The 21,960-nt window shown below is 40.5% G+C and overlaps 2 protein-coding genes across 2 annotated transcripts; both read right to left on the reverse strand.

Moving 5' to 3' along the window:
* Window positions 1-2,653: 2,653 nt before the first annotated feature.
* LOC310865305 (myelin and lymphocyte protein-like) lies at window positions 2,654-10,168 on the reverse strand. Its single transcript, XM_083774341.1, has 4 exons — window positions 10,061-10,168; window positions 3,874-4,041; window positions 3,059-3,232; window positions 2,654-2,755 (listed from the first exon to the last, which is right to left on the reverse strand). Exons 1-4 carry the CDS (start codon window positions 10,151-10,153, stop codon window positions 2,681-2,683), a joined length of 510 nt encoding a protein of 169 aa, XP_083630467.1. The 5' UTR covers window positions 10,154-10,168; the 3' UTR covers window positions 2,654-2,680.
* A 1,240-nt stretch (window positions 10,169-11,408) lies between these two features.
* Window positions 11,409-19,421, reverse strand: LOC310865307 (myelin and lymphocyte protein-like). Its single transcript, XM_083774344.1, has 4 exons — window positions 19,296-19,421; window positions 15,001-15,165; window positions 13,318-13,479; window positions 11,409-11,933 (listed from the first exon to the last, which is right to left on the reverse strand). Exons 1-4 carry the CDS (start codon window positions 19,380-19,382, stop codon window positions 11,859-11,861), a joined length of 489 nt encoding a protein of 162 aa, XP_083630470.1. The 5' UTR covers window positions 19,383-19,421; the 3' UTR covers window positions 11,409-11,858.
* Window positions 19,422-21,960: the final 2,539 nt, after the last annotated feature.

Consider the following 21,960-nt stretch of genomic DNA (forward strand, 5'->3'; position numbering starts at 1 on the left):
GAACCCGTTTACGCCTGTCAAATGTTGGCCTACATTCCTCTGCCAAAGGCTGTTGTTGCAGACTGATTGTTTAGCCATGGTATTGTTGTCAGGTGTCCGGTAGCACCAGTCTCTCCGTTCACAAACCCCTTTCTTCTCAAATCCTTCCTCAGTATACTGTAAGCTAGTTGTGGACAATGGATTGGTGAAAATGCATCAAAGGGATTTTTTTGGTATACGGTGCAGTGATGTTAATGAAGTGCATTTTGCATCCTAAAACGCAGATTATTGATAATGGACCCATCTGGACCTTTCTGGGGGTCCCATGGACGCACCACTGTACTGTAATTTAGTGCTATTTAATTTACTTAGTTTGCATATACTTTGCACTGTTTGCATAACTATTTAGAAGATTTAGAATTGTGTTTCTTTCATATATATGAATATAACCATACTAGATGAAATGGGAGTTAAACACTGCAATTTGTAAAAATGTCAATATGACTCCTAATGTCGTTGAAGCGGGACTCATAAAATGTCCATGGGACCCAAACTACAAATGGGTCCGACCCACTGTTTGGGACAGAGTATCTCAGAACATTGTCTGATTGAAAAAGAGAACCTTCAATGATGTCAGTTGATATTTAACCAATCATGGCATGCATCCATGCCATGATTCCAACATGAGCCATTATAAGGTTGACGTCCTATACTGTATGCAGCTGTAATGTACAGTATATGTTGTGACAGTTGATCTGACACTTGACATTGACAGCACACAAGTTATATGACTACAGAGTGATAAAATGTACAATGTGAGGATAACCTACTGTATGTATTTGTCCATTTTGACAATAGGCTATCCTTAGGGATGTTTTATTGGCTCAACACTCAAATAAATACTAGTCGTCGGTATAAAACACTTAATACTTATGGAAGTGAACAGTTACCTTTCCTTATTTAATAAAGTAATGACGAGACTAGTTGGTCTGTCTGTCACAACCAGCTAAAATATGAGTATGTTTCAGGAATGAGACAGACAGCAAATTATGGGAAGAACAGGATGATCGATTTAGAAATGTCATGTTTTCTTTTAATCCATTGATTTTTTAAGTATATAAAAAATGTCAAATCTATACAGATTTCAGGTCTAAAACCTGGAAATTCAAGTACTGTGCTTCAATATGTAAAAGTAGCAGAAAAGGTAATTGACAATGGGTGTTCATTCAGCTGTGACTTACAGTATATGTGATCCTTCTGGTGCAGTTTCATTCCAGAATGACACATAAGCCATTCGTGATAACTTTCTATAATGACAGGAATGAAATGAATGCTCATTACAGGTCATTCAAGTTATACATTATCTTAAAATTGCTTATTTTCACTTTCATAAGTTTGAAACACAACATTTGAATTAATGGACGGGTTCATTCCTTTTCAAAATGTAAATCTCGGAATTATATCCTATGTGTAATGAACAACTTGGATATGTGTATACAGTCATAGAATGTACAGCATATGAGAGGTTGATCACAATCAAAATCTGCAAGTCTGACGATCAAAATCATTTGTATATGAAAAGCAAACTGTTAAAAAAAAGAATCATAGAATTAAAATGTTCTATGGAATATACTATGAGGACTATTAATTTGCCAACATAATTTGTGATAGAATACATTGTGGACAGTGGGGGAATCATAATAGCCTATCCCTACTCAAAACTATTAATTCTACCAATACCTGGTTCTGGTTCATGAAATGCAATATATCACGCTACGATTGGGAAGTAAACTAAACTAAAAAAAAGGGTGCAGCCTACTCGCATTACGATCTGCATTCTTGTCCTCTATATCAAATGTACTGGCTTTACTTTAAAATGAGAGACTGAGCATTGTTGTTGGTTGTTGCACATTTAGCTCAAAGGCACTTTGAACCTGGTTGAACACCCACTTCCCATCCCTCCAACCACATTGGCATGTTTGTGGGGCTTACACCCTTACACTGGGAACCTCGTTGCTCTGGACAGCTCTGTATAATGAGGCACAGTTGATACTTTACTATGGAGCCCTGGAGTGGCCATTGAGTGAGAGAAAATAAAACTAATTACTAACTTGAGCACTGAAGGTTAGTAAGTTGAGCGCTCAAATTAGAAAGTTACTAACTTGAGCGCTCAAGTTAATATATATTTTGTTTGAGTGTTGCTAGCCACTCCTACACGCAGCTGTGTGTCCGTATGTACAGTATCTGTCTGTCTGAGCATGGACAGCTGGAACACCTCACTAATATCACTGGATGGCACTGTTGAGCAGCGTCACACACACAGGCCAGAGAGAAGTATAGTACAGTACAGTACAGTATACAGTATGTACGGAGTAGTACTGTACAGTACATTACAGTACGGGGTACTGGCACTCAGTTCAGACGGCTCTGATTTTTTCTCTCTCAATGGCCACTCCAGGGCTCCGTACATTTCAGAGATGGAAACACGATCACATACAGTATGTAGGCCGTTCAGTCACAAGTTCATGCATGTATGTGTATGCACAGTATGTGTATGTGCAGTATGCGTGAGTTGTGACTCACATCTCACGCATACTGCACATACACATACATGCATGTACGCAGGTGTGTGCGTACACCATACACATGTGCATATATGCACACACACACACACACACAAGTTCTGTTGGTTACGTTGTCTTCAGAAGTTCTTCCATCGAATGGCTGAGAGGATAACATGGATGAAATAGAATAAAGTGGCCACGTAGCTAAACACCTGAAAGATACACAAAAACATGAGTTTGTACATTAACGCTGACAAAAAGGACTTTTCAGGAATAATATCTAGCAACTGAATGTATACCAATGAATTTTATTTCTATTTGAACTTTCTTTTATATAATTTATCATAGTTTATAATTTCATAATTTACTTAATAACACTTTTTCTATATATTTCTTTACTTATTAGAATATGATGTATATAATAGTTTTACACACATGACCTTACAGTACATGGAGGACTGCAACAACCTGTCACTAGCCTGATACCTCAAAGTGAGTAGTGGCATGGTCCTTACCACAGCAGCAATGTCAATCTTGTAGTATTTAAGAACTGTAGCCTGTTCCTCCACCGTAAGTGTTGTTAGTGCTGGCAGTATTAATGTTGCTGTCTTGTAATTTAGAGTAATATAAGCCAGATCCACCGATGCACTGAGGTAGAAGAACGCTGCCAAGCCATGGTAGGCAAAGTCCTACACACGCACGTGCACACACACACACACACACATACACATTACTACTATGACATTAGACACTACAGTAATACTACAGCAGTACAGCAGCAACTACGTGTGAGAATGTCTAAACCAATTTTTCATTAAAAAGGGAATTTTTGCTTGGCTAGCCCAACCTATAACCCTAACCTAAAACAATCCCTGACATTAACCTCAACGTCCCTCATCCTACAACCCCCTAAATGTCTAATCCCAACATGAATAATTTAACCCTAACTCTAATCTTTCTCAACCATGAAAATGAAGCATTTATTTTTGGAGGATCCAAATACTATGCACATACTGTTACTTTCTTAACTTTCATAATTTGCCACTCAGGTGGTACAAGCCCTATACTTTCTTGTTTGTTCTCGCTCACTAATCTCTCCTTTACCTCCACCTCTCTCACTCTTTCTATTCCTACCCTGCTCCTATGCCCTCCTGCAGAACCCAGAACTCATCCTTTCTACTGTAGCTACTGTACATCGTACTCTCCATTTCACCTCCTCTTCCTCTGTTACCTTCCCATCTAACTTAATTTGCCTCCTATGCTCTCTCCCTCGCCTTTCTCCATATATGCATTGATTTCTCTCTCCACCTCCTCCCCTCTCCCATCTTACAGCAGCAGCCCAGCCAGAGCTGTTTTTGTGGCCACCGGCGATGAAGATCACCATCCACAGGAAGGTCATGACAAAACAGAAGACAGACACGAACATCACCCAGCCCAGAGGGTTGTTTGGGCTCACATGGGTGGACGCCACCAGGATCCACACCAGACCTCCAAACACCTGAAGGAAGATGGAGAGATGAGTGGATGAACTGGAGAGGTAGATGGATGGATATCATTTATTATTATCAGACAGACGGATCATTTTAATTCGGTCTCTTGTTTGTGCTAACTTCGTTTCTCCTCTCTGCTCCTTCCCTCACCTGTACTGACCTGTTTATTTTCTCTATTTTCTTCTCCTTTCCTCTACTGTAACCACTTCTCTTCTGCACTACCTTCTCCTGTCAATGTTCCACCCCTGGGGCATGGAATCCTACACCATCAGCTGCACTGCGAGCCTCTGGTTTCTGCACCTGCGGGATATTTTTGTCTATGATGTCCTGTTAAATAAATCCTAGTTCAAATAATTTTAATACACCTAATTGTAAACTGCAGCTTTTATCAACATGTCCCCTCCTTGCTGTGCTCCTCTCAACTCTTTTCCTTTTGTTCCATCATTCTAAGGAAGGATCTTGTCTTTCAATTTGAAATCAGCCGGTGAGTTCAGGTAAAGACTGTCCTCCCCTCGGTGATGAGAATAAATAAACACTACCCATGAAACCGAGCATAAAGAGATGTGTCTGTTTGTTGGCCTCTATACTACAAAAAGGCAGAGGTTGGGTCACCTGTTACTGTCTGTTTAGCCAAGCTTCACCACTACTATTTTGACAAGACTATACAAGGCTGGATAGGTCAGTGGTGTTGTAGGCCAAAACAACATTCTGGGGGTTGCCTAGCTTTGGTCCATAACCCTAATGCCATTGCTGCCGTTGCATTAGAGCTATGGAACTTGAATTTCCCTCGCATGAAATGCACTTCTTCTTCTGCTAAATAAAAAGAACGTTTTCGCTACTCACCAATACAAAGACAGTTTTGGTCATTAGAAAGACTACTTTCCCCGGTGGACGCACTCTGAGCACCACACGTATAAAATGCACTTTATGGCCAGAAAATGATATATATTTTTCACCTGAAGGAAAACAATATCGGTAGAGGGCACAGTGGAGTAACTAATCGCATCTTTCTTCCGGTGAAAAAGCATTCCTTTTTGGCCAAAAAGTGCATTTTATACGTGTGGTGGAGGCAGTGAGTTTTGGTCATAGTTTTAATGACCAAAACTATTCATTATTGGTATTGGTGAGTAGCAAAAACGTTATTTTTATTTTAGCAGACGTTGAGAGGCTGTGGTGCATTTCATGCAAGCTTTACTTAGGCAATTAATTGAAAGGGAGGTTGCATTAGGGTTATGGACCAGAGCTAGGGGTTGCATTAGGGCTATGGACCAGAGCTAGGGGTTGCATTAGGGCTATGGACCAGAGCTAGGGGTTGCATTAGGGTTATGGACCAGAGCTAGGGGTTGCATTAGGGTTATGGACCAGAGCTAGGGATTGCATTAGGGCCATGGACCAGAGCTAGGGGTTGCCAAACTTTGGGTTGGTTGGTTGGTTTCCCTTTGTGGCCCTGCTGCCAGGCCATAACACAGACAACATGATTGCTGCCTTTGCTGTGTTACGTTAGCACTGCCCCTTTAGGGGTAGTGCATAAAAGGGCTGAGCAAACAAATATTGATGCTTTGATCATTTTGAGTATATGGAGATATATTTTAATTAGTGACATTTAATATTCTATTTACAGAGTTCGGCAGGTGTGATGTGTTGTGAGGGCGAGCTGGGACGGAGAGAGACTGTTGCTGCCGGAGTCATGATTCAATTCAAGATTCAAGATTCAATAATTTATTTGCCATGTCAACAAGTTGATAGGAATTTTTCTTGGTTCATACTCAACATATACAGACAACCATAGATACACAAACAAGAAGGACAGTACAATACAAAAACAAAAACCAGCAGCATAGGAAATTACATTCAGTTGTTTAAAGTGCTATATGTATATACTATGAGTTCAGATGTCTAATGGCTACAGGGTAAGTGCTATCCCTGAAGCGACATGTTGAGCTCTGGATACTTCTATATCTCCTGCCTGATGGGAGGAGATTGAAGAGGTGATGTGCAGGATGGGAGTCTGCAATGATTTTATTTGCCTTCCTAATTATTCTGGTGGAATAGAGTGAGGAAAGTGTAGGGAGGCTGCATCCTATGTTTTTTGATGCGCAACGTACTACTCTTTCCAGCTTTAATTTGTCTTGAGAGGTTGTGTGACCAAACCAGACAAGCATGGAGAAGGTGAGAACACTTTCAATAGTGGCCCTATAGAAGTGAGTCATGGCTGCTTGGCTGACTTTGAACTTCTTAAGCTGCCGCAGGAAATAGAGACACTGGTGTGATTTGCTTATTATGAGACTGGTGTTAAGATCCCATGATAAGGATTCATGGATGGTGGTCCCTAGGAACCGGAAGGAGGAAACTCTTTCTACCTCTTCCCCATTGATGAAGAGGGGGGGAGGGGACTTGATTTATTTTTCCTAAAATCTATGAACATCTCTTTGGTTTTAGGGATGTTTAGAATCAAGTTGTAACTCTCACACCATCTCACCAGCTCCTCTACTGCTCTGCGGTAGTCGGTTTCAACCTCGTTGGTAATAAGACCTACTAAGGATGTGTCATCAGCAAACTTATACATCATAACTGTACTAAATTGACAGAAATGAGTGTATAATGAGTAGAGAAGTGGAGAAAGGACGCACCCCTGGGGGGCCCCAGTGTTTAGGAGCCTCGACAAGGAGACGAGATCACCTATTCTGACCACCTGTTTCCTGTTACATAGAAAATTAAAGACCCATTTACATAGATGTGTACTGACGCCTAGCTCCTGTAGGGTTGAGATCAGCTTCCCAGGCACTATTGTATTAAATGCGGAGCTGAAGTCAACAAAAAGTACACGAGCATAGGTGGATCTGGATTCTAGGTGTTGGGTGATAGTGTGCAGACAGAGGGATACTGCATCATCTACACTCCTATTTGCTCTGTAGGCAAATTGGTGGGGGTCTAGTGCTATGCTGGACAGGTGTTTAGTGTTTACAGACCAGTCGCTCAAAGACTTTCATAATGACAGATGTTAGGGCAACAGGCCTATAGTCATTAAGACAGGTGATATTATTTTTCTTTGGGACAGGAATGATAACCGCAGATTTAAAGCAAGCAGGCACAGTACAGAGTTCAAGTGACCAGTTGAAAGTGAGGACAGGTGCAAGTTGGTCAGCACAGTGCTTTAGTGTGTCAGACGACACGCCATCAGGCCCTGCCGCCTTTCTGGGGTTTTGCTGACGGAGCAACAGTCTGACATCATGTTCATGTATGTTGGGTGGAGAGTCACCCTGCTCTCTTGGAAAAGAGGGGGACTGATGGTTTTCACTATCGAACCGACAATAGAAATCATTAAGCCTCCCAGGAAGGGAGTAAAAGGTAGGGGAATGTGTTTTAAGAAGGGTTTTGACATGGGGACAATGGTAGTCAACTAATTTATCCTCTACTTCCAGAGCATTCAGGTCCTTTCCTGGTTTAACCGCATCCACAGCCACTCCTAGCCAGCCTCAATTTGCCAATCCAATCATCCAAACAGAAAAGACAGATCTGCTTGTATAAAACGACGTTAAACTCTCCATCACTGCAGCTTGAATGATCCTCTTACAATCAGCAAAGAGTTTCTTTCATAAAAATCCACTGTAGACATGAGCTATTTTCTCTCAAGAAATTCAGTGCAGGTGATATGATTAGGCTCTGAAGCCTCCACCCTATATCACCTGCCCTTGGGCTCATACAGTCCATATTTATTGCTATATAGCCTGTTGTGTCTGACTCTCCATGTCTTCCCAGTTTTTTTATTAAACAGAAAATGCATTTTCAGGTCAGGATACCAATGTTATCCAATCAGGAGGATAGGGAACTCAGTCAGGATACAGAATTAACAAGTGGAATTAATGGGTTGACACAAAGAAATAAGCAGACAAAATTGTAACAGCAACACTAAAAAAAAAACAAGCTGAAAAAAGGTTACTTTCTCCTGATTGGCTAAAGAATTTTGTTTTTCTTTTTGTTTAACCACAAAAATAACGTGTTTTAACCAAAAAATATCACCTACCCTTAACATAGCAGCGCTTTTTTATATTAATGTTATATAACGGTAATCCCAAATGGGGCATCCCCGAATTTTCAAAAATGTAATAAAATAAATGGCTGATATAAAAGCTTGCAACAAGCTCGCAACACATTGCATCGCAATGCATCATGACGAGGTGCAAGTTTCTAGATCACACCCATTTTTGCGACACTATGACAAAGTATAAAAAAGGATGTAAGTGGTTAAGTATTCCAACTTACTGATACCTGCCTGGTTGCACATTGCAAATGCAACCATAATGGAAACAAAACTTACATTGATGTAGAAAAAGCCAAGCCCTTCTCAAGTTAATACGCTTTATCTAAAACATTCCACAGCTGTGACAATGTGACACACCCCATTTAATTAAACAATTGTGTATTTGCACTAGCAACCCTATTTAATAGTTTGGCCAACTGCCCAACCTTGCTTAATAAATAGTAGGGAAATCTGACACTCTTGGGTGAGTTTAAAATACACCAATACACCTGCAGTATCTGGACGCCCGCACCCGCGCGTTCCTATGCACACATACAGTACGTGCACAGCACATACTCCAAGATGATCACCGGTTCAAATCCCCTGACTACCAGTTGTGACTGTGTAACTGAATAACTAGAGCACGGGTTTGCTGATTAAAAACTTTGAACGGCAGACCTTCCCTTAGAAATAAAAACACAAAGTAACGTAATCTTAAATTAATGAATCTCGTTAACAAACAAAAAAACGTCAGGAAAGAAATCCTGTGATTATTATTGAAGTGGCTTTAAGAGGTTGATTTTCTGTAATTGTCTTTTTTCTGGAACATACAGTAGGGTGGCCCCATTCTTTCTGAGATGTGCAGATATGATGAGTGAAACACAAGATGTCTCACACATCACTGCACCACCCATGCAGGACACTGGTGTGCAGGTGTACTCATTCCCTTAGCCAACGGTTCTGAACAAGGGGTCGGAGGATCCGCAGGTGCCCTTGAGGGGATTTCAAGGGGTCTCCAGCTAAAAGATTGATAGTTGGGAACCAAAAAGGTACAAGGAGCGTACAAATGAGCCAAATGGACCTGTGACATGTAGGATTGTGCTGCATAGAGATCATTTAAAAGGTTTCATGTTTTGAGTTTGACTATACATGTGCTACCTTTCTCAGTATTCCTTTAACTCTGAGGATGTAAAAGAATGATAAAATCTTTACATAATATTCACTCAGAGTTAAATTAACTATTTTTTTTACTATGTACGCTTGTGCTACACATAGCTGTACAGTACACTGTGGTAGTGGATAACTGGCCATTGCAGCATGTGTGCACAGTCAACTTACCCTGAGGATATACATGTGAAAAATGATATCTGGCAGGTAGTTTTGCTGTTTAAAATACTAATACTGTTTAAGAATTACCAATACTTATACAAATCAAAAGGATTTACACTGTACAAGACATACTCCTCACTTACTGGTTGTGGTCATCAAGTTGACAAAGATCGATTTTTAAAACTATATCTTATATGGACGTGGTGTATACTTAGCCTTAAATATTATATTGGGATGGTTTTTTTGTATACCAAGGGGAAACGATTGACTTGTAAATTGAGCATTTTTGGCCTAGATATGTTACTCCCTGTGAAAAACAATCAGATTCATTTTTAAGAAAAGAATATATACAGCGGGTATACTTTTGTCTGCATTTTCAGTCGTGTTCTGCAATAAAAACCTACACAACATAATTATTTCCTGCTCCTGCATTTTCCCCTGAAACTGATATGGTATTGTTCGTATTATGTGTAGGGAATGCTTCAAGGGAGCTGGGAGCTATTATGACTTTGATAATAAGTGGGTTGGATGTGAGGACACACAGAAAATATATCAAATATTATATTTTTTACATATTGTTGACTGTTATTACTGCAATATTAGCCTGTTCATAATGCATTTTCGGCAAAAATGTTAAATATAATAGGGTAATATTATAATGATAATATTCAACTTACCAACTCGGGCAGATAAAATATATCCGGGGCGGTGGTACATATCCCCAATCCGCTGGGAAGGCTCCCCATCGGCTGAGCAGTAGTAGCTGCCATCACTGCCTTTTCCTTTGACTCAAAATCACGACTAACGGAGCCCCAGCAGGTGTCACAGGTCCTTATAAGAAGGATAAGCAAGCGGGCAAACCCGTTTTGCCATTGTGGTTTGGCTCAGGGTCCTGCCCCATTGCTACAGCTCCTAACATATCCGTTCTTTTTAAACGGACACACCCTCTGTCACTGAGATGTTAAGTCTACCTGTTAACTTGCCAAAAGGCTTGCATTAGGGAAACGTGAATGCATTTTGGAAAGGTCGAGTTTATAGCCCACAGCATGGAGGGACTGTTTATGACTGCCTACTACATGGTTCTCATATAACATAATAACCTCATATGTTCACAGATATGTTCGTTCCACTGCTATGCCACCAAAATGTGGAATGCCCTACCAACAATCATAAAATAACATAAATAAAACTCCTAATAAACACATCAATAAAAAATAATAAATTCCAAATCAATTTGCTGTATAAAAGAATGCTATAGAGTATGTTGTCTCTACCACCTATTTGGACAATAGTCTCTTTATGACATGTTTATTTAGCTTATGATAATCACAGCTCGACCTTCCCTCCAGCTATGGAATTCCAAAGCAATGAGGCTACAACAAAGGATTCAAATGCATTACAAAGTTAATAGTTAGTCATGGTTTGATAAATGAGATTGCCCTTAGGAGTGTATGATATTGTTGAATTTGTTCAAGTGATTTTATCAGAATTGAATTGATTTATCTGTTTTATATAATTTTTATGATTAATGTATATTATTAGTATATTAACTATCCCATTAAAACCAGGAAAGCGCCTGTGTAATTTCAGATTTTAGCGTTGGCTATTCAAACATACCAAATATACAAGCTCACAAGCTTGTGCATCTGCTATTTTTTTTCAACATGAAATCTTTAGCCTTCCCTACTTTGAATACAGGCATTCAATCCAGTATCACTGTCTCTCCATGCTCTCCCTCTGGCTGTGTAATAAAGAAGCACAAGTTGTCAAATAGATTTATTTTCCATTAAAGATTCATGTAAGCTCTGTTACGGGACACTTTTTCATCCACAAACCCATATTCCATGATCATTCATCAGTGTGAACACATCAAAGAGCAGTGTTTACATTACAGTGCTGTAAATGGAGCAGTAAACACGCCAGGTGCATGAAATAATAAACCACTATGATGTCATTTTCCTTTTGTCCAAATAACATATTCCAAATGTTTTAGCCTAATGTTAAAAAGATTGCCACTAACTATGACCACCTTTGAGGGGATGATGCAACATCAGCGACATAGGAAAAAAAAACTTTGGATTTTATAGTTACCTGGGTATAATTTAAGTCCAAATATTGTCTATCATCTCTATCTGCTGCTCATATGCTGGTATTGTATCACCAATTTTAAATGCCCTCCCTCTCAAACACACTGGTACCTCTTCATCAATTATGTACTACCTATTATTAATTAAATATTCTTTCTCCTTTTTCTTTTTTTTCACAACGTTCTACTCTCAAAAACAGAGCTACTTGCTCTTAGACAACAAGTGACAGCAAAGCAAATCAAAGTTTTAAGCTTTTTAAAGGACAGTAGTGTAACATACGTGGCTCCTCTCCAATGAGAGGTTATTTGGGGTATTTTATTCAGTTCAAGTGTAGGCCTTTTTGTCCTTTTATAATCCTCTGTTTTTGTGGAACCATCTGTACTTTGTTTTAAGAGCTCTTCCATCTGATGGCCGACAGAATGGTGTGAATAAAGTACAGCAGAGTGGCTACGTGGGACATCACCTGCAAATACAGTGGGGAAGGGGGACACAGAAGAGGCATTTAACATTCTTCAATTGACTTCCAGTCAGCTCTCTAACAACTGACTGACTATAGTCTCTTGAGACAGTGTTTTCGCTTCCACCTATACTGTACTATAGCAGTCAGTAAAAAATAGCAGATTTATAAACTAGGTGAACATTTGGAAGAAATCCCACAACTTGGGATTGTAGAATTAATATTTGCACTTTGATGCACAACAAAATATATAGCTCTGCTATTGGGAAGAAACCACCTAACTCAAAAATGTTTATTTTACAATGAAGAAAACCTTTTAAATATTTTTAAAACAATGCAATACTGCCTCATCAAAGTTGGTATTGTGACTTTATATATTTGCAATTACTTGCATGAGAGGGGGAAAGGTGGTGGAGTTAGCTGTTTTAGCAGACAGTTTGAGGGTTCACTGGCGTTTTTTACGAAGTGCTTTTTAATACTTTTTGAGTGGTGTAACCACCCCCTTATGGGGCTATGTGTGTCTCTGCCTGGGTCCGTCCCTGGCTGCCTGCCTGGGTCAGTCTGTCCGAGCACGAAAATAGCATGGTTGGTTTACACCACCAAGTCTCACTGTTGCGCAACCTAACACACAACAAACACACACGCACGTATTAACTGTATATATGATGATTTCGGGTGTGACAGTACAGTAAAGTACAGTAGAGGGACCACCTGGGGACCCCCACATGTTAACTGTCATTTCTCGACCGTTTCGGGCGCGGGGCGGCTTGCCGGAACCGGCCCGGCCCTCTGGGCACGTTCCTGGTGTTTTGGATGTTCCGGGGACCCCCACGCTCTAACACTTTCTTTTCGACCGTTTCCGACGCGAGCCAAATGGGCGCGTTTCGGACACGGCACCCTGGCCGTGTTCCTGTGGGTCAGGAACTTCCGTGGACCTCCACACAGAGTTGCAACACTCACTTCACACCAAAACACAGACGTAAAGGGTGTTCAATAGCATTGATTTATGGAGAGAAAAAAAATCAAAAATGGAGTTAGGTGGTTTCCTCCCAACAACAATGGGGTTTAAGTTAACCACTTTGTAATAATGTTTAACAGCACAACTTCAGAAGCTGCAACACGTTTCTCTCTGTTACATTTTTCATATATGTTATTTTGTTCTAGGCCTATATACCCTATCTTGGGCACGCCTTACCCTTTATCCCTAAACTTCTTTGCCATATTTTACTATCTTGAAAAATGTTGTAATAGTAAAACTAGCTGAGCTACATCAACATGTTGTGAGCATCGTGTGTGTGTGTGTGTGTGTGTGTGTGTGTGTGTGTGTGTGTGTGTGTGTGTGTGTGTGTGTGTGTGTGCGCGTGTGCGTGTGTGTTGTAGGAAGACCTACAACTGCAGCGATGTCCAGTCTGTAGATTTTGAGCCAATGAGCGTAAATAGTTGACGATGGCGAACTCGAATCTGTCAGGATACCAATACCAATGGTGGTGTACGCCAACGCTACCGATGCACTAAGGTAAAAGACAGCAGCCACAAAATGATAGCCTACATCCTAGAGAGGGAGAGAGAGAGAGAGAGAGAGAGGGAGGGGGAGGGGGAGGGAACAGGGCAAAGAAAGGAAGACAGAGGTGGAAATGGGGGAGATGAATGAGAAGGGAGAATAAAGAAAACTAGTGTCAAATCGGCACAGGTCTCCACCAGGATTCTTCCTCAGCCTAGTGGGAATATGCGTGCACAGTTTCATCGCAATCGGACGCTGCGTTGAGGAGTTGTGGCCATTTGCTACTCCTGAAAACTGTAGGAGCCAATCGTGGCCAATCAGGATGGAATATGAGAAATCAAAAAATCCTGTCTTGATCACATGACTATGGAGATCATGTGTACCGATTTGCGTGAAATTTGGATAAAATCTGAAGGAGTAATAATAGAAAATGTGTTTTACATATGTCAGCCTCCTGGTGGCGCTATAAAGAGCAGATGTGAAAAATTCCAGACAAAGGTTTTTCCTTGGCCTCTAGGGAGTTGGCATACAAAGTTATCCACAGATCCGTGCAGTTAGAGGTAAAAACACTTTTCGGCCAGTTATAGCGCCACCTTGAGGCTGAGTTGAAATTGTTCATGTGGCATTTCGTCCTCGGCCTAGTGGGAATGTGGGTGCACAATTTCACGGAAATCACGCGATGTGTTCATGATTTGCAGCATTTTGTTTGAAACTGAGCACTCCTGTGAACTTTGGAAGCCAATCTTAACCAATCAGGATGGAGTCTGATAAATCTGAAAGACCCGTTTCGTTGAATGGCTCTAGAGTCTAGAGAGACTGTGTACCAATTTGCGTGATGTTTGGACAAAATCTGTAGGTGTACTGTGCAAAAAGTTGTTTTGCACAAAGCGGCCTCCTGGTGGCGCTATAACAGGCCGTTCTGGAAAGTTTGGGGCAGAGGTTCATCGTTGGCATCCAGGGAGTGTGTGTGCAAAATTTGGCATCGACCGGGTTAACGGTGGCCGAGATTAGCTGCTAACGGACGGACGGACACACGGACGGACACACGGACGGACACACGGACGGACGGAGTGCAAAACATACTCTCCCCACATGCCTTCGGCCTGGTGGAGACAATGACAAGGAATGATTAGTTGCAAGTATTTATGTTTCTACCTACAGACTTACCTGCCAGTCTGTATATGTAACAACACGTCTATCTAACAACCAACGAACCCAGTGGTTTCCAACCTTTTCAATAGAGGGTATGCACATGCATAAAGTGAGTTCAACATCGTTTAATGCAATCAGATGGGACTTTTCTGTTTGGATGTATGAAAGGTGTTCTGTAGGTGTTCCCGCAAAACCTCCGGGTATGATGATGATGTCACGTGCATACTCCCCAGTTTGATATGCATTAGGCCATGGAACCACATTTGAAATGATCTTTTATCTCTAGGAGTTATAGGGGGTCAATTTGGTTCGTAAATATCAATCATTTAGGTGGGGATTCCCTGGAAGCCCCTCGCGGACCCCCAAACACCACGTTAAGAAGCAATGAATGAGCAGATGAACTGGTGAGATGTGTCTAACCAGAGAGAACCAGACACTGCCCTGGTTGCATCCAGAGGCGAAGACGAGGAACCAGATGGTTGTGAAGACGAAGCAGAAGACGGAGACAAACATCACCCAGCCCAGTGGGTTTTCTGCATACACATGAGTAGACGCCACGAGGATCCACACGAGACCCCCAAACACCTGCATGGGAAGATAGTTGAGAATAGATTGAACAGATAGATTGATTGATTGATTGAAATATGTATTAATAGTTTGCAGAATTACAGTACATTTCAAGCACAACTCAATTTCAATTAAATTCAAAGGGCTTTATTGGCATGAGAAAACATACGTTTACATTGCCAAAGCAGAAAGAACAATACAACAATACAGCAATACAATCAAAACAAAAATGATGTATTTTGAAGGTCAGGATCTTCAATAGATCAACTTCTATGTACCAAGATCACTCGATGCAGGTATAGTGCAGGAATATACACAATGATTAGTCTTTAGGGTGGTTGTGTTCCATTTGATATCCTTCTCCTATCACAGCAGCTCACAAATCTTGCTGCTGTGTTTGCACATTGTTGTACTTCGCCCAGCAGATATGGGAGTTTTTTGTCATTGGTCATGTTTTCAAAATCTCCGTGTGTGGTTGTAATCTGTGGGAAGTATGTGTCTCTGATGTCTTGGTACAATGGACAGATGGTTAGGAAGTGTAGCTCGGTTTCCACTTCATTTAGTGTGCAGTGGGTGCATAGATAGTCTGTCTTCTCTCGGGATACAGGTCTGCCTATGACGGCCTTTCTCGATCGTGAGACTGTGCTCACTGAGTCTGTACCTAGTTAAGATTTTTCTTTGTTTTGGGTCGGTCACGGTGCTCAGGTATTCTGCCACTGTGTATTCTCTGTTTCACAACTCAATACAAAGACTGTTAACTGAGTGGACGACCCAATAAAGCATTACACTTGTTTACAAGAGGGTCCACCTTGGCCCGGACGGTTAGCTCAACCGTCTGGGCACCTAGGCTGCCAAGCCAGCCTGACGGCGTTCGACTCCCGATCCCGACGGCCTTTGCCACGCGTCATCCCCCCATCTCTCTCCCCATTTCCTGTCAGTCTATTTTCAACCTATCAATAAAGGCAGAAAAAGCCAAAAAAGATCGTAAAAAAAGAGAGTCCACTTTGTTCAATTCATCAAAACTTTTAGAGACGTACAAATAGACTATAGCCAAAGAACAGCAGGAATTCATCATAAAGGAGGTAAAAAGGGAAAAGAAACATATGAGGGGGGGGGGGGGGGGGGGGGATTCAGATTTGATAGCACACTCATCCAAGTACATGTCTGAGCTCTAGAGATATAAAGCTGCAATCCAGAACCTTTATGTCTTGCCCAGGAATCGTGGTCTCCTGCATGAGAGACCAAAATGTCTACCAGTGCGGCAATCCGCACTTGTCTATAGGGGGAGATGCTGTGCTTAAGGCCCTAACTGCACCAATGATTTGCCATGCAACTCCTTGCAACCAGTAGTTAACTTGCGAGTAGTTGCATGGAGTTGCATGAAACCATTATGATTATCCCCAACCCCAATGGCAATTGCAAGGAGTTGCATTGGTGTGACAAAAAATTGTGCTTCCAGCAGTACTACTTCTCAACCAGTAGGTGTCCTGACTCCTGACCCAGTCGACACCAGGGTCTAAATTTGTCGATGTCAGATTATTAATACACTGTAAAACAAGTTCCGTCAAGTGCTTGGATAATGTTTATCTTTGAGCACAGTTAATATTGTTGCTTTATGTTATGTATATGGAACCCATCATTGTATTCTCTGTGAAAACGTTGTCGTCCTCTCTCTCTCTCTCTCTCTCTCTCTCTCTCTCTCTCTCTCGCACACACACACACACGCACACACACACACACAAACACACACACACACACACACACACACACACACACAATTACCTTTCCTCCTTTGACAAACACACAGCTGAAAGGTTCCTAGGTATTTTTTATGCAACAAGAGCGTTTGTTCTCAGATTTAAGTCCTTTAAAAAAAGAAAATAATGACTAGGCCTACTATCACTGTTCTGAAATGACCAATCACATTGTATGAATAAGGGACCCAATGATCAACTCAACACATGTGTTCATACTGCAAAATACATTATACTTCAAATTAAACTGTTGATTTATTTCCAATTGGGAGATATGCTCTTATATAAGTTACGCAGGGCAAGTTGGACAAGTTGATCACACTTGACGTTCATCATTCAATTATGCTAAAGCAGAGTATCCACCCTGGCTGTAAATATGCATGCATGCATTTTCTACTGTGGTCTTCAAGATAGCCTACCCTGGAATTGGTCTCAGATTTGTGTTTTTTGACACTTTTTTTGTTTTATTAACTTCATGAAGCCAGTGCATTCCATACAGTACACACTTGTTGTGTGTAGAAACGTGTTGTGTAAGTTTAGCAACCGCCTCAAGAGAAAGGGGAAGGAACCTACTGACCTAGGGGTTCAAAATAAGTTCTAAAATGATTTGATTGAGAAATTAACCTTGCATGACAGGTGAATATACGTTAATGTCGAGTCTTGTGTAGATCTGAACAAACAACTGCATCAAATACAGTACCTAGTCATGGGAAACACTGCATGGCCATTCTAATATTCTATTAACTAATGATTTGCAGACTGTCATCAAATATTACATACTGTAGGCCTTTGCACTCTGATGTGATAGTATAAGCCTAATGGCTCAGATCCCACATTTCACTGGGAAACATTACACATATACAGTTCAATTCAGAGACATACTGTATGTAAAACCAATTCAGTCCTTTCTAATCCAGGTCAAGGGCCACTGGCCAGCAACAATTGAAATCAAAGACTATCAAACAAAAACAATATACTGTATTATCTGTAAGATCTGGCCTCAGCTTCACAGGTTGATTCACAGTAGCATACACATCATGCTGCCAGCACAAACCCAGTTTTCCAGCTATGTAGCACAGATTTAATCTCTCCATTGGTGCCTATACAAGGAAAAAAGATCGTATTTCAAGTGAGTGTGCCATGTTTATGGAACTGACTCCCCAATGCTTTTTAATGAACACAAAAGCCATGTGTTTTTTCAACAGTGAGTGTTGAAGGAATTACTTTTTGTCAATTATCATGGCAAGTTTTGGCAACTACCTACTGATTAAAACCACAAAATCAAACAAGAAGGCATAGTTAAATAGTGGTAGAATTATAGTTTTTCAGGACAGACAAGTTGGGTTGTCCTTAGTTTATTAAACAGTTTGGCTCTGTTTATATTTTTCATTGCAGGCTGGAGTCATAGTTGAAGGTTACAAAAAAGGCGAGGGGTCGCTCTATGACATCTTTTGACTTTCCATGCTTGTCAGCATGATTGTCACTATAGGGGAAGAGATTGATGGAGGATGAATTTACAGTGAAAATGTGTTTTATAGTGTCTGAGAAAACTACAAAGTAATTAAAAATGTCAGATTTGATCAGACTCTTTACAAAAGATCATATAGGAAATGAAGAGGTACAACAGATTTAATTAGATTTCTCTCCAAAATGAAAAAGAATTCCCGCTGAAATGGGATATCTACCAATTAAAATAGAAGCTCAATTGTACCAAACGCATTTATAGCACAGCAACCGTGAACTATTTTTAAAAGAGCGCAACTAATTTAATCCTTGATGGAATTACAAGAGGGCTATATTTTATTCTTGAATCAATAATAAAAGGTCTTTATAAACCATTTACTGTAATTTGGAAATAATATAATTTGAATTTGAGTATGCTATAATAAATTATGAGTCCTCATATAGCAGCAGTGCAGCATACCAGTACATTTTATCAGGAGCACCTGAGACTATAAAGTTTATAAACCCAGCCTGCAAGTGGTCTTATCTTTATAGTTTGTCAGGTCCTTTCTCTAGCTCTCTGCTAGGTCTAGCGATCAAATACTGATTCATGTTGACTAATGCTCTGTAGAGAAACAGATTAATATCTAACTAGAGACTTGCCTCAGTGGAAGATGGATTAATAGAGAGGGAGATCTAAGTGGGACTGAGCTCCATGTAGAATGATGGATACTTTGATAAATAAAGTATAAATGGGACAAATGGTACTGCAAGGTATGGATGGATGGAAACAAAAGAGAACAAAAACGTCCCTTAGTCTGGCTAATCAGGAATGAAGGATGAGCAAATGATTGAAGGATGACAGAAATATGATGTAGTAGAAGAGGGAGAGAATCCCACAAACAACAGGGCAAAGTCTCCTCTGTAGTATACGAAGAATGAGAAACTTACCCACTCTGGAAGGAAGAAGATGTCAGGAGCTGTGGTGAAGATTTTGCATCCGCTAGGCAGAGTGCTGGCAGATGTGGTGGAAGCCATAGTCTCCAATATGTGTGCCTGAGGGTGATAAATATATGTGTCAGGGTTAACCCACTGTGTTATGTGGGATGTGGGTCTGCGTCTGCCTTTTAAAGGCCTGTGTGTGTGTCTGTGTCCTCACCTTCCTCTATCTCGGTCTCTGTTACTCACTCACTCCCTCCTCTCCTCTCCTCCTACCCATCAACAGATTAGGCGTTTCTTTATTCCAGTTGGACAGGTTGCTTGGTGGTTTTGCAAGAAGCAGTTGCCAGTACAGTATTTGGATGTTCTATTGTTCTTAAAAACAGTAAAAATAGAACATATGTCTGAAAATGTTTGGTAAACGTTATTCCATAATAACAAAGATTTTCTTTTGTATTCTATTTGGCTGCCTTTATCAACTTTTTCCCTTTCATTTGAATGGCAAATGTGTGTATGTTTGCATGAATGTACAGAACATATGTGTATGCGTGCGTGCACATGACACATGCATGCGTGTGTGTGTGTGTGTGTGTGTGTGTGTGTGTCCTACCTGTGGCCAGGTCCGCAAAACATAATGAGCTCTGTGAGACTCATGCTTTTATCAATGAAGCCTCATGGTTATTTCTCTTTTACCTAGAAAGAAAGAAATAATCACTTTGGTGGCCAGTTGGTTCGATTTTCTTAAGATCTTACGTTATGCAGATGAGGCATTCTCGCAGTCAATCTGAGTTTGTGCATGCAGACAGTATAGTACCTGATTTTTGAGGTGCTGCTGTCTCATTAGACGTGACTGAATGTGGCTGTTCTGGTTCAGTGTCTATAGCTATGTAAAATGTATATAATTAATGGCTTGTTTAACTGTGGTGAACTTATACTGCTTGGCCGTAAACTCATATATGTTGTTAAAATTGTCATTTATTGGTGAATATTTTTCAACATTATCCGATAACTTATAATATGTTCCCAATTATTGTATACATAAATGTGTCATTATATAAAGGTAACCAACTCCACAAAGCATATAGCAAGCATGTGGTATTTAACAGATGGCCTAATTCAAATATCAGCCACTAAATGTGGTTGCACACCGACCGCGGTGTATTTGCGCCCGGTGTGTGGAGACCTTAACACCTTGCTGCTTCTCTCAGAAGGAGCTGAACCTCACAGAAAGGCTGCTCAGCTGCAGAAAAGAGAAACAATACAATCTGTGTCTGTACTGTGTAAAAATGAAACTAATAAAACTGCTTTTCTTTCATGTGATTAAAAAGATAAAACAATATATAGATAAGGTTTCACCCTGCTATCAGTTCAGTGATGCAGAGAGAGGTGGGAGGTCACTGTGGTGAACTTATACTGCTTGGCCGTTGGTTTGTGTTCAGGACAACAGTGACTCACTGGGGGTTCCTGTTTGCTTGTGAGCCTGTTTGAACTGAAGCACAAGGCTTCAAAGCCAAGCTGATGGACGAAGGCTAAGTGGAATGGATGTAGAAGAGTTCTGTTTGTCAATGAGGAAAAACAAGCACGAGATGGAGAGATGGGAAAGGAAGATATCATGTACGACTAACAGAAAGCAAACACAGTAAAATCCTCAGGATCTAAACATGGACTGTTATATTTTCAATCAATTCATCTTTATTATATTCTAGGATGACAGTCACACTGAGGGCTGAGACTCCATTTTCCAGCAGTCACTGAATAGACCCTGTAAAGTATTTTATTAAATATATTTTAACTATGCAGGTCAGAAACCTAAAAAGCAGTCTTTCCCAGGTAGGTGGAGACACAAGAATGTTTGAGAATCTCAGAGTCAAATTGACACTGAGGATTTGAATGTGCACACAGTCATGCAGTTAGTTCAAGGTAGTTGTACGGAAGGCCTCAAGTGGGCCATGGAATCAGCTGGAGTCATATTATTGAGGGGCACCATGCAAGTCTATGAACTTTGAGGATATTACAATGTTTCTTTAGAGCACTTATGACAAATTGTTTACGAGCCAAGTCTCTGGACCTTAATGTTTGTTTAGGCCCAGGGCACTAAATGACGATGTAAGTAGTCATGTGGTATAAATACAGTGGGCGCCCCTCACGTCACACCAGTGTGACTTTTAGTAAAACACTGTCAACATTGTGATAGTTTTAGAAGGGAAGCGAATGGGATGTATTAAACTGTATCTATTTAAAGATGGAGTGCCGTAATATTTTTCCACCCTAAAGTGATCAATTATTGAGGGACACTAGCCCCCACAAACTTTGTCTTAAACAAACATTAAATTCCCATTGACAATGAATGGAGAATTGTACATCATAGTGTCTGAGCAAATAGGCATAGTTTATTTTACGTCATGATGATGTACGATGATAAGCAACCCCCCCCCCCCCGTGTGTACTGTGATTTCTGTTGTCTTTACCACTGCACAAAAGAAGTTTCCGAAAGGAAAAAAAAAAGTTCTTTGAAGTTGAAGATGTGTGACTGAGTGACATAATTTACTCCCCTGTTTTATTACTGTTAGTTGTGTAAAGAGATAAGAAATGTAGGTTTATGATTTCCATGAAACCATGTGGTTTCAAGAGAATAACAAATGCACTCAATTTATTTTAATAAATTCTGAATGCTATA

This window comes from Protomyctophum parallelum (assembly GCF_964188405.1).
Source record: "Protomyctophum parallelum genome assembly, chromosome: 10".
In the NCBI taxonomy this organism is placed as follows: Eukaryota; Metazoa; Chordata; class Actinopteri; order Myctophiformes; family Myctophidae; genus Protomyctophum; species Protomyctophum parallelum.